At 38.3% G+C, this 13,444-nt stretch overlaps 1 protein-coding gene across 12 annotated transcripts in view; it reads right to left on the reverse strand.

Moving 5' to 3' along the window:
- Positions 1-13,444, reverse strand: part of SMAD1 (SMAD family member 1) — a 77,573-nt gene that overhangs the window by 14,348 nt on the left and 49,781 nt on the right. For 9 of the 12 annotated variants that reach the window (XM_004310545.4, XM_073805526.1, XM_073805523.1 and 6 more), the window contains 2 exons: positions 3,762-4,019; positions 784-900 (listed from right to left, as the gene is read on the reverse strand). The exons of 1 other annotated variant lie outside the window; for it this stretch is intronic. In XM_004310545.4, the coding sequence (XP_004310593.1) occupies positions 784-900; positions 3,762-4,019 (375 nt within the window). The remainder of the gene's footprint in view (positions 1-783; positions 901-3,761; positions 4,020-13,444) is intronic. 2 more of the 12 variants (XM_019926537.3, XM_073805527.1) reach the window with 2 other exon arrangements.

Raw genomic sequence — 13,444 nt, forward strand, 5'->3', positions numbered from 1 at the left:
TCCTCCAGGGGAGGTTACCTGGGGACAGTTTCACTCAATGTGTGGTCATGACTTCTTACAGATGCTCAGGGGTTCTCCCAACGCTTATTTACCCGAGTTCCCTGCTCGCTTAAGCCTCTGCAGACCTGGCAGAATGATGGCATCCTCCTCTCAGACACTGCCAGGGATCACAAAGACCCACCCTCTACTAGAGAGGAAAAGAAGTCAGCTCCTCAGGGTAAGAAAAGGAAAAACATGCGCCTCCCACCCCTTCTTGTAACAAGGTAAGAAACAAACAAATAGAGCAAGAAGGGAACAAAAGCTATTAGTTTGTTTCAGCTGCAGCTATACATAGATGAGGCCTAGAAAATAGATGGGGCTTATGAATATCTATTCCAACGACCAAAGAACCTTTCGGAAAGCCTTGTTATACGAACTTTAAATTTTGGAAATCACCAGTGAAAACTCTAGTTTTATGTTCTTTTTTCTCCCTCAACATCCTTTGTCTTTCACATAAAAATACTCTTTTATCACCAATTCAAAAGTATTGAGTATTGAAGTTATAAACAGATGACTGCACAATTGTATCTAGGCCTTCATTAGTTAAATCAGTGCGCCTGTTCTTCATATAAAAGGCTTATCTGTAATCCAAAGAAGTCTTTCCATTGAGCTTCTCTTACTATAAGTGCTTATCTTTTTCAAATAGCTATCTTTTTAAAGACTAATAAAAATCTGTGAGAGAAAGCAACGCTTGGACAGATAAACTTCAGACTCTGAAAGGGAATAAGCAGCAATTCATTTTACCTCCTCTGTTGACTTCTGAGGGCAGTGAAGGCGCCATTATATTTGTGTCCATGGGCTGAGAGCCATCCTGGGTTATGGGATCTTCAGGAGGCAGATAAGCAGGTGGAGGTGTATCGGCTACAAAATTTGGAAAAAAGCTCTGGTAAGCACACGTGCTTAAAACATATATTCTCTTCGGTGCCGAAATTCTTAAGAGATTAAGTTGCCATTTCAACCTCCCCATCGGAAGATTAGAAGCTACAGGCGCTGGACCGGGTGTACATTTTTTGAAAATTACTACCATCTTATGCAATAAATAATCTTATACAATTGTAGTGAAGATTCAGTGGGACGAAAGCACCGTATGCCAGTTCTAGAAGTTGTCTGCCTATCGAGGATCATGCCATTTTAAAACAATCAGAAGGGCATTTAAACATGCTTTCACCCAACCCACCTTAAAAGGGCCTCTGCATTTCATCATTTCCCTGGTGGACGGAAAACCTTCGAAAGCTACGCAGGACTTCTTAAGAAAAGGAGCTTCAGGGTGTCTTGCATTAAATCTATGGGCTCTTAGGGATTTATCAACTGAGTTTCATTACAGCCAACTTACTGACTCCAACTGTGAATTTCCCATGACTTCAAGAAATCTGCTGGGACTACCTTCTCCCTACCCACTTAAATATATATAACAGATTCACTTTGCTGTACACCTGAAACTAACACCATGTTGTAAATAAACTATACCCCAATAAAAATTTTTTAAAAATCTTCTGTACCCATATTAAAAAAAAAAATAATCACGAGTTTCAAAATCCCTAGTAGCAGAATAATAGGAAAGAAATCAGTTTGTCGCAACTATCTTCTATTTCAGAATTTGCATACATGTTTCTCCTGGAAAGCTCACAGCTAACTGGCAAATAAGAGGCAAAGAGTGTGATTTTTGAAACAAAGAACACTAACACAAGTCTTGTGCTTTCTTAAATAAGGATTTCCCACAAACAATCCTTTGTGATGGAAAAACAAGTTCCTCATGGGCTATGGTGAGCTCACCTCATACCACTTAGTACATACAACAGAGCAGGGAACAAAGCTTCACCTCAAAGAACCACCAATAGCTTGGACAGGTACTCTAGACCACTCAGGGCAACCATCAAATAGAAAAAGCGAACACTACTCTTTCAGAGTTTCTCAAGAGATTTCCCAGACTGACTTTCCAGCTGAATCACAACCTGGCCACTTCTACCGTCCAGGTGCTAACAAGCCAGGCCTCAGAGCACAAAGACAGGACTATGGGGACCTGATCTGGATGTATTTTCCACCCTTTCTCCAGCTTTTTAAAATTCAGCTTCTTCCCTGCAGCTGTAACACTGCCTCTGCTTTACTTCCAGCCAGGAATGAAGACAAAGAGCCTCCTCTGAGACCAAATCCAATACCATTTCTGCAAACAAGCTGGTGAAAACTTCATCAACGACTTAAGGCATCAGCGTCCCTGGGAGGCACCAGATACTCTGGGTGATGCTCTGCTCTCCCCACAAGGTCCTCCTCCCACCCCTTCAGCTTTCTCTGCTCCATATTTCCTCTACTTGGCCTGTGCCTTAATCCCTGACAGCTGGGGACAAGGTGTAAATTCAAGCAATAATCTTCAGTTTTTTCACTCTTGGGCCCACCCTGGGTCTGCCACTGCTCCACAGCCTTCCAAAACAATCTCCTTACCACTAACCTGTTCCTCAAACCCAGCGGGTCCAGGAGGGAGTGCGGTGGATAGCAGATTACCAGATGATACTAGTTTGATTTTCAAACAAGTCTATCCCTCACCCTCATCTTAAACCATTTTCGACTGAAAAACAAACAGTGCAGGGGCTTCCCTGGTGGCGCAGTGGTTGAGAGTCCGCCTGCCGATGCAGGGGACACGGGTTCGTGCCCCAGTTCGGGAAGACCCCACATGCCGCGGAGCGGCTGGGCCCGTGAGCCATGGCCGCTGAGCCTGCGTGTCCAGAGCCTGTGCTCCGCAACGGGAGAGGCCACAACAGTGAGAGGCCCGCGTACCGCAAAAAAAAAAAAAAAAGTGCAAGATAATAGGCTAAAAATGTAAAAAAGCAATAAATATATAAATAAAAGATAGGAATATCAAGTGTGGACCACTTTTCAATTTTTGAGGACACACCAGCTCTGCTGTCGAATTCAAATCTGCCCAAAAACATTTCAAGTGATACATTAAACATGCTCGCCCACTCATTTTCCCTTCCTGCAACGTTAATAGATGTCAAGTGTATCTTTGCTTGGCGTATCCTTTGTGAGGTCTGCTGGCGAGAAATTGGGCACTAATCATTTTTTGAGGTGCTCGCTTATGAACCTATAACTCGAAAAATATAATGTCCTAATTACTCATTTAATTTGACAAACATTACACCACCAGAGAAGTCTAAAAATGAAGGATAATGGTTTTTTTGTCTTTGTTAAACAAGCAGATGGTTTCCAGTACTCCTGATGCAAGTCTTTTGTTGTTAAAGTCTATGTGTCTTGGGATTACATCACCACTTAAACGAATCTAATTAAGTTGTGTGGTGGGGTGTGATCCCCCAGGAAATATCTTTTCTGAGGCTGCACTTACGACAGGGACTTTTCCTTGCATGGGAACAGCAAATGTGTGCAGCATGCTATTTTTTTCCCCGTTCTTTTATCAAGCGCAAAGGCTAGAACAACTATGCCACTCCCAGAAGGATGCAGCTGTTTTAAAACCTTTCAAAAATCAAAAATGTATTCAAGCATCTGTGCCAGACAAATAAAACACTGGCTCACTTGGCTAGAAGTCCCCGTTCATTCAAAGTTGCATCCTGAGTTCTAGAGGCGCAGTGCCACGTACCAGGGCTGGAAACTTTCTCCATTCCAGGGAACCCAGCTTCGCCTTAACTCTGTGATGACAATTTGACCACAGAACATCACTGTTCTGTGGTCAAATCTGATCTGACCACAGAACATCACTGAACACTGCAACCTACCTGGCATCTGAAAGGGGCTTCCTGGGTCTGAGCTGGTCGGAGAGTGAGGGTAGGTGCTACTGCTGCTCCCAGGAGAGTTTGGGTAACTGCTATTGGGAGAATGAGGAAACGGATGGCTGCTGGGTTGCTGGAAAGAATCCGGGAAAGTGGCGTTGAGTGGCATGTGAGGCTCATTTTGTCCTAAGTTCCGGAACTGAGCTAAGAGGCTGTGCTGAGGATTATATTCACTGTGTCTTGGAACCAGTACTGGAGGAAGAACTGGAAAAAGGGAAAGAAAAGAAAAGAGGGACAAAAATGAGAATGATGAAAATCGTTAATAACGTCACAATAAAACACAATAAAGTTGAAACCTAATCTGTAAGTAACAACAAATTATTCGAACACTGTCATGCTGCCAACTGAAAGGCACCATTCAAATGAAAAGACATTTTTCACTCAGGAATAAATGCAGTAAACTCTACGGTCTCCTTAGAATCACTGATGGCCTATGCCTGGACCTGCAGCATTGACAAACTACCCGAGGAAAGTCTGCAAAATACATTCTTTTAGGTTAAAAATGTTAAGGTTCCCTTATTCTTAATTTTTTCATTCACTAAAAACCAAAGCACAACTAGGAACATATATCGCCACTGACAATTCCAGTTTACATCTCTGGCTGATAAGATTTCACATTTAAGAGTTAATAATATTTATTGAATGCTATGAGTTACTCACCACAAATGCTTTAAATGGACACATTAACTCACTTTAAACCAAAGGAAGTATAGTAAATAAAGTTGAGAGGGTAAATACAATGAGCTGTATAATATCCAAATGCCAATGAAGACAGTTAATTAGATAAAATGTGATTTTCTGTGGGACAGACTTTATGTTGTGTCCTAGCAGTCATACTTTACGAACATTTTTCCTCTAAGGATCTTAATGTATTTACCCACGTCTCAGTAATCCTTATCACTACCTGATAGGCAAAGGAAGAAACAGGTCATACAATCCACATTTTGCTAACCAAATGAATACTCAAGGTACAAAGGCCAAAAAACATACACACCAGGAGAGAAGGAAATAAAACAACTTAAGCCATTCCTAAAAGCTCCGTATGTTAGGAACCTAAGGAGTTAATGATTAGCATGGTCCTCAACCTCCAGAAACCTCCAGGGGCAAAGCCACTACAAAGGCAATGATAAAGGGAAGGGCAGGCTGGCTTCCAGAGCCCTAACTGGGGTTAGCAGCTTCTTGCCAGGGTCACCAGATGGCTCCTCCCCATAATCAAGGTCCTTGGAATCCCTACTGCTCTTGTGGCCTTGGCTGGAAGGAGAAAAACAACCCATCTGGTAAACTACATGGGAGGGAAGAGGAGATTTAAAATCTGTTATTGTTGTTGGGAGTTAGGCCTCAGAATACATTTTCCCAAAGAAACCATATTTAGTGGCATTAGGAATTAAGTAGATTTTTGAGGGCTTTCCAGGGAATCTATCCATGACTGATACCATTTCTACAGGAAAAAGTACTCTTAATGCTTGGATTATCACTAATTTATGAGCTGAAAATTGTTTAAGAAAAAAAAAGTTTTTGAAGGTATTAAAAGTTCTCATGTGCTGTATCGTAGATTTCTCCGTAATCCTGTAGCAATAAGATTTGCTGATTCCCCTACTATTTGATCCCTTAGAAACAAATCTTTTTAGTAGAATAAATGTATTTTCCTTTTTCACACAGTGATGGAATCTGTCCAAATCAAGTCATCAAAAGCATGATTCCTACCTATAGTGGAAAAAGAATAAATACATATATATATCAGAATTACTTTGCTGTATGCCTGAAACTAACCCAACGTTGTAAATCAATTACACTCCAAAACACCCAACGCCCTCCCCCAAAAAAAACCCAAGAAGGAAAAAAGTGGGGGGAAGGGAAAAGAAGGCCTAATTCCTCCTACCTTTCAGTAGTCATTTGAAATGTAAACCACTTTGCTTTGTTGTCGACAAAGTTCCCAACTGTCACAAAGGCTCCCCCAACACCAAGAGAAATCTATATTCCAAAATAAATACATGCTCTGAAATAGTGCAATATCTTTAAATTACCTATGCAATCAAACACTTTTCTTTTTCTTTCAACTGTTGCAGCCTGAATTACCGCTTCCCAGCTTGCCTTTTATGGTCATCTAGCTACAGCCTCCATTCTGATCCGTACCTTTAAAAGGTGGAAAATACTGGCTTCTAAATCCCTCGTGCCAACTACAGCACCAGACAGCAACTTAAAAGAGTTCTCCATCTCTTTTCTCTCTCCCTTCCTCTCTCCCACCCACACCCCCTTACTGGAGCCCCTGTTTTAGAGACTCTTATTGCCTAACAGAGTTTTAGAACTGGGAATTTACTTCTTCCCACTGCTTGCAGATGACAGTGGCAGCAGAAGGCAATGTATTTCTATACCTCCGGCTGATACTACGCACACACGTGTTCCTGTGTAACTGTTGCGTGGTGTGCAGTGGTCTGGCTCTAAAGCACCGGGCTGCCCTTAGTGTACACCACAGGTGAGATCAATCAGCTTTTGTACATGACCTGGGATGTGAGCCACCAACTACAACAAAGCAGCACTCTATAGATGAACTTGACGAGACTGATACCTTTTTCTCACCTCTGATTATTAAGATGAGATGATTTTGCTGCTGCTGATATAGGTACAGGTATATTTTAATGAACTTAAAAAAGGTACTGAGGTATCACACACCTATAATAAAATGCAGAAATCTTTTTATAAATGAAATCGTATATACTCTTGTGTCTGGTTTCTTAAGTTCAACATTATGTCTGTATGATTGATTCATCCAATGTGTGTAGCATCTCATCATATGTATATATTACAATTTATCAGTCAGCCCATCTAACCTCCTCAGAGGATAATCAATTTCATTTTTTTCTGTTTTATCCTTTCTGTGTTTCTTGAAGAAATTAAACAGATAAATGTTTGCTTTCTTATTTCATCTTTATTACTAAAAGGAAAGGCAGCCTCCTATACAGCCTTTGCACTTAGCTTTTTCAACTGTATCTTAGGATTAACTTCATATTAGTTTGTAGAGATTGACCTTATTTGTTTTACAGCTAATAGCACCATAGTTTATTCAAACAATCTCCAATGCCTGGGCATTTAGGTAGTTTACAATATTCTACCATTACATACTATATTGCAATGAATAACTCCAGGCATATACTGCAGTACTGTTAAAGGTGTATCTTCAGGGTAAATTCCTAGAAGTGGAAATACTGGGTGAAAGGGTAAATGCAGGTATAATTTTGTTATCGTCAAGTATCCCTACATAGGGGTTGTACCATTTTGCATTGCTACCAGCAACAAATGAAAGTGACTTTTCCCTCAAAGCCTCCTGAACAGACTATGCTGACAGGTTTTTAAAAAATTTTTCTGATAATCTGATGGGTGGAAAATGGTAGGTATTGTGGTGCAATTCTAATTTATATTTCTATTATGGTGAAAGTTGATCATCTTTCCATGTATTTCAGAAGATGTATTTTTATCTTTTTTTGGTGAATTGCCTGCTTGTGCCTTTTGCCCATTTTTCATCTTCCCATTTTTCATTTATATATATATATATATATATATATATATATATATATATGATATTAGCCCATGATATATTACGTTACAAATATCTTATCACAATCTGTCAATTTGTCTTTTGGCTCTGCTTATGTGCAAGTTTATTTTTTATTTTTTGGTAGTCAAATTTATCAATGTTTTCTTTTATGGCATATGGATTTTGAGTGATAAAAAGCCGCCTTCTACACCCAGACTGTAAGGAGGGATTCATCCATGCATTCTTCCAGTGCATATAAAGTTTCATATTTTACTTAAACCTCTGATCCATTTGGAGTTCAGTTTATTTATAGTATGAGGAACAGATCTAACTTTATCTTTTTCCAAATGGTTAGCCAGCTGCCCCAATACCATTAATTAAAAAGCCCAACTCCGGGCAATTCCCTGGCGGCCCAGTGGTTAAGACGCCATGCTTCCATTGCAGGGGGCGCGGGTTCGATCCCTGGTGGGAGAACTAAGATCTTCCAAGCCACGTGGTGAGGCCAAAAAAAAAAAAAAAGCCCACCCATCCTAGTGGTTGGAGATACCACCTTTCTCATAAATGTCCATGTATGTTAGGGTCTATCTTTAGACATCCCATCCCATTCCATTCTAGTCTGTGTCCCAGTATCACTCTGCTTTAATTATAGAGACTTTATAGTACATGCTAATATCTGTAGGGCTAGTCCCCTCTCACAGTTCTTCCTTTTCAGTGTTTTACTCATACGCTTACTTTTCCATATGAACTTTGGTTATCACCTTGTCGACCTCCAGAAAAAAAGATTACTGGTACTTTTAGTGGGATCACATTATATTTAAACATTAATTGGGCTTCCCTGGTGGCGCAGTGGTTGAGAGTCCGCCTGCCAATGCAGGGTACATGGGCTCATGCCCCGGTCCGGGAAGATCCCACATGTCGCGGAGCGGCTGGGCCCGTGAGCCATGGCCGCTGAGCCTGTGAGTCCGGAGCCTGTGCTCCGCAATGGGAGAGGCCACAACAGTGAGGACCGCGCACCGCAAAAATAAAAAAAAAAACAACCAAAAAAAACATTAATTTAGTAAGAATATGTTGATGATGTTAAAATATTCTATTCAAGAACTAGGAAGGTCTGTCAACTCTACTTTTGCATCTTTCAGGACTGCCCCATAGCTACTGTCTGTATTAATTTGCCAGGCCTGCCCATAACAAAGTACCACAGAACTGGGGGACTTAAACAACAGAAATTTATTTACTCAAAGTTCTGGTGGCTAGAAATCTGAGACCAAGGTGTTGGCAGGTTGGTTTCTCCCGAGGCCTCTCTTCTTGGTTTGCAGATGGCCACTTTCTTGCTGCGTTCTCCCGTAGCTTACTTCCCTGGTGTTCCTCTGTATGTCCTAATCTCCTCTTCTTATAAGGACACCAGTCAGTTTAGGGTCCAGACCAATGGCCTCATTTTAACTTTCTAAAGACCCTACTTCCAAACACAGTCACATTCTTAGGTATTATACTTATGATTAGGGCTTCAACAGATACATTTTGCGGGGGACATAATTCAATCTATAACACTGCATTAGGTTTTAAACATTTCTTATAAAATTAAGTATTTTATCTTTTCCGTTGCTATTTTAAATGGAGTTTTCTATTCCATTATATCTTCTATCTGGTAATTATTTATATATATGGTTATTGATATTTCCATGCTATTTTATATATTACTACCTGGCTGAATTCTTTTGTTGTCTGAGTTATTTTTATCATTGACTCATTATAGAGTGAGTTCTCCAGCAAATGATCACGTCTCCAACTAGTTTTACTTTTTCCTTTTGAATTGTTTTCTCTTGTCTGATTGCACTGGCTAGTAGTGCCAATACAATGTTAAAAAGTAATGGAGATAGTGAATTTCCATGACTTATTCTTGACCTTGGTGAGAATGCCTCTAGTGTTTCCCCATTAAGTAAGATGCTGACTTTAGGACTGACATATATAAATTATGTTAAGGAAGTATCCATCCATTCCTATAGTTGAGTGTTTTTACTAGGAACAGGTGTTGAATTTTTGTCAGAAGATTGTTCAGCATTTCTAAAGATACTATGATTTTTCTTCTTATACTTATTAATATAGTGAATTATCCCTGCATTCTGGCATAAGACCTGCTTGGTGATGATGTATTATTTTCTTAATGTGGGGCAGGAGAGTCTTATAACTAATATTTTATTTCAGTTTATATTAATATTCATAAACTATATTGATCTGTAAGTTTCTTTGTGTGCTATCTTTAGCAGGTTGTCATGTCACTGTTACACCTGCTTCATAAATGTTTGTGTGCTCAGAAACAGTTTATGTTTCTAAACAGACTCTAAATTGTTGGTAGACTCCCTCTCTTAAACTCTCTGGGATTGCTGCTTTCCTGTGGAGTAGTTCCTTAAAACTTTCTCTATTTGTCCTCTGTAAATAAATGTAAGCTTTCTATGTCTACTGAGGATAATTTTGGTAAATTATACTTTCTTCTAGAAAATTATCCATTTCACCTAGGTTTTTAAATTTACTTGCATAAAGGTATGCTAAGTAACCTTACAGTAAAATTTTGTATTCTCTTTATCAATATCTATTTCCCTCTTATTTCTTATTTTACATTTGTGCTTTCTTCTTGCAACACCTTTTTCTTCCTTTATTAAATTGACCCTTGGGTTGTTTTTTTTCAAACCAGGATTTGGATTTGTTGACTTGATCTGTTTTTTTTTTTACTATTTCATTATTTTTTGCTTTTATCTTTATTATCTTTGTCCTCATACTTCTGCTTTTTCTTTGGCTTACTTCAGTGTTCTTTTCCTAGCCTTTTGATTGGGAATTTAAAATTTACTTTTATTCTTTCATTTTTACTGATACAGGTGTTCAATGCTATGAATTTTTCTCTGATCACTGGTTTAAATGCATCCCACAGATTCTAATATGTAGCTGTTTGATCATGATTTCCCAGAAATTATGTAATTTATATTTTCTCATTTGCCAATAGGTCATTTAGTAGAAAAGTTTTAAAATTCCCAGAGAGAAGAGCTTATTTGCTTCAAATTTCTAGGTTTATGGCATTGTGATAAGAATGCTGACTGCAGTATTTCTAACTTATGGAACTTGATATTTTCTTTATGACCTACAATATTATACATTTTTGTGAGTGTTCCTTGCACACTTGAGAAGGTATATTTTCTATTATTAGGATGCAGTGTTTAATACGTTTCTGTAAAAACTACCTAATTAATCATGTTGCTTAGGTCTCCAGCATCGGGGGCAGGGTGTGTGTGTCAGTGAACTTCTTTTGTAAAGGATCGGAGAGTAAACATTTGAGGTTTTGTGCACTACAGGGCCTCTGTCACAACTATTCAACTCTGCTGTTGTAGTAAGAAACCCATAGACAATATGTAAACAAGTGGATGTGTCTGTGTGTTAAAAAGCTTTATCTACAGAAACAAGTAACAGACTTGACTTGGCCTGTGGGCAGCTTCCCAACCTCTGGCTGCTATGTTACTTACGTTTTTTCCCACATGACCTGTCTTGTATTTAGACTGGTGTATTAAAGTTTCCATTATTGTTGTGTTTCTATTCATCTTCCCTGCCATATCCTGCTTTATACAGGAGGTTGCTGTGATGTTTGGTGCATATATGTTCACTTTAAAGTGCTCTCTGTGTCAGTGCTTTTTGGTCTTCTGAATTCTATTTTGTGTGATACTAGAATCACAATCCCCTATTTCCTGTTGTTTACAAGTGCCTGATATACCTTTGCCAATTCCTTGATTTTTAGCTTTTTAATCACTTTGGGGGGGGGGGCGGATGGGTCTTCTGAATACAGCATAAAGTTTTGCTTTACGAACCAACTTGAAAACCTTTTAATTTTAATAGGTGATTAAACCCATTTATTTTTATATATATATATATATATACACACACACACACACACACACACACACACACACACACACACACATATATACATGATGTATATTTTTATCTTGGGCCATGCCGCACGGCCTGTGGGATCTTAGTTCCCCGACCAGGGATTGAACCCAGGCCCTCAGCAGTGAGAGCATAGAGTCCTAACCACTGGACCAGCAGGGAATTCCTGCCCATTTACATTTATTGCTATGACTGATGTTTGGTCTCAACTCTGTCATGTTATTTTTTATTAGAGTTATTGTAATATTATATTTACTATATTTCTCTATGTGATGTAATTATTTGTCTTCGATTTTTTTTAAAGGGAACTCTAAAGATAGTTTTATATTGCTGTGCTCTGGTTATTTTTCTATTTGTATCTTTTAAGGTCTTCCATCTCTGTTTTTTTCCTTGCTCAACCTCATACCGTCTAGTTGGTCAGTTTTAAATGGTATCTTTTAATTCTCATCTATCACCTATACAATCAATGATCTTATTTTACTTTCCCCCTTTCCCTATTCTTCTATTCCATTTTTATAGTTGTACTCTTTCTACTTTGTCAGAACAAAGTTTATATACTATTCTTTCATCCATATCACTACATTTATTTTAGCCTTATCTCTATGACTGAATATATTAAATGCTCACCACCTGTCCTTTTGCCAAACCTCCCCCAGTCATATCTTAGTTGAATAAAATGACCCCAGCAGATGCCTCAGGAAGAGCTAGCTCATTGTTACAGTATTCCCTGACTTGTTGCACATTTAAAACTTTCTATAGCCCTGATGCTTGAAGGAGAGCTTGGCTTGTCCTTGATTTCCTTGTTTCTTGAAATGCTTTTTCACTGATGCCTATTTCTAGATGATGCTTTTGAGAAGTTTGATTTTAGCTTTACTTTCTTGCCTTTACAAGTAATGTGCTCTTTTTACCTGGAAGCCCTGAGGACTTTCCTTTATCTTTAAAGTCTAATAGTTTTACTAGGATATGTCTCAAAGTTGATCATTTTAGGTGAATTTTCCCAAGTATAAGCTGAGTTCTTTCAATATGTAGATTTAGGTCTTCTCTAACTTCTGGAAAGTTTTAAGTATTAGCCCTGTTCTACTGGCTCTGGGTACTTTGGAGCTCCAGTTACACATATTTTGGATCTTCTTTGTTGTCCTTTCCAATCACTTTCTCTTAGACCCTTTTTATCTCATTTTAAATTTCTTATTCACTCATTTAGTTTTTTTCCTGACTTTCTTCGATAAACCTTACTACATTTTAATACAAATCTACTGTTCTTTGGCACATTGAAATTTATTCTTTATTTATGAAATGTTTTTCTTTTAAATTTATTTACTGAATTCCATCAATTCTCTTTGATTTTCTTCCAATTTTTATCCATTTCTGTATTGTTTCTGAATTTCCGATTTTTTCCCCACAAATGCCTGTTTAAGGATATTTATTTTGAAGTATTGTCTTACACTTAACACATTGAAGACACAGACTCAAAGGAAATATTTGCAATCACATACCTGATAAAGGACTTGTGTCTTGAATATATAATGAACTCTCAAAACTCATTAATAAAAATCCAAATAATCCAATTAAAAATCAGGTAAAAGATGTGAACACACCCTTCATCAAAGAAATCCTTAAAAGTATTATGCTTAGTGAAGTAAATCAAACACAGAAGGAAAAATATCCTACCTATATGAGGGACTTAGAATAGAAAAATTCACAGACAAAAAGTGGAATAGAGGTTACCAGGGGCTGGGGGAAAGGGAAAAGATGCAGTTATTGTTTAATGGGAACCAAGTTTTTGTTGGGGATGATGACAAAGTTTTGGATGATGGTTGCACAACACTGTGAATGTATTTAATGCCATGAAGTTGTACACTTATAAATGGTTAAAATGATAAGTATTACATAATGTGTAATGTAATACTTATCATTAGCGTATGTTAAAATGATAAGTACTACATTATGTGTATTTTACCACAATAAAATTTTTTAATTAAAAGGCTTACCCATATCAAGTAATGGCAGCAGGGATTTTCTCACACATTGTTGGCTGGAATGTAAAGTGGCACAACCGCTTTGGACAATATTTTGGCAGTTTCTTGTAAAGTTGAACACACACTTACCATATGACCCAGCCATTCTACTTCTAGGTATTTACCCAAGAGAAATGAAAACATGTATCTACAAG

This window comes from Tursiops truncatus, chromosome 5 (genome assembly GCF_011762595.2).
Source record: "Tursiops truncatus isolate mTurTru1 chromosome 5, mTurTru1.mat.Y, whole genome shotgun sequence".
Taxonomy (NCBI): domain Eukaryota; kingdom Metazoa; phylum Chordata; class Mammalia; order Artiodactyla; family Delphinidae; genus Tursiops; species Tursiops truncatus.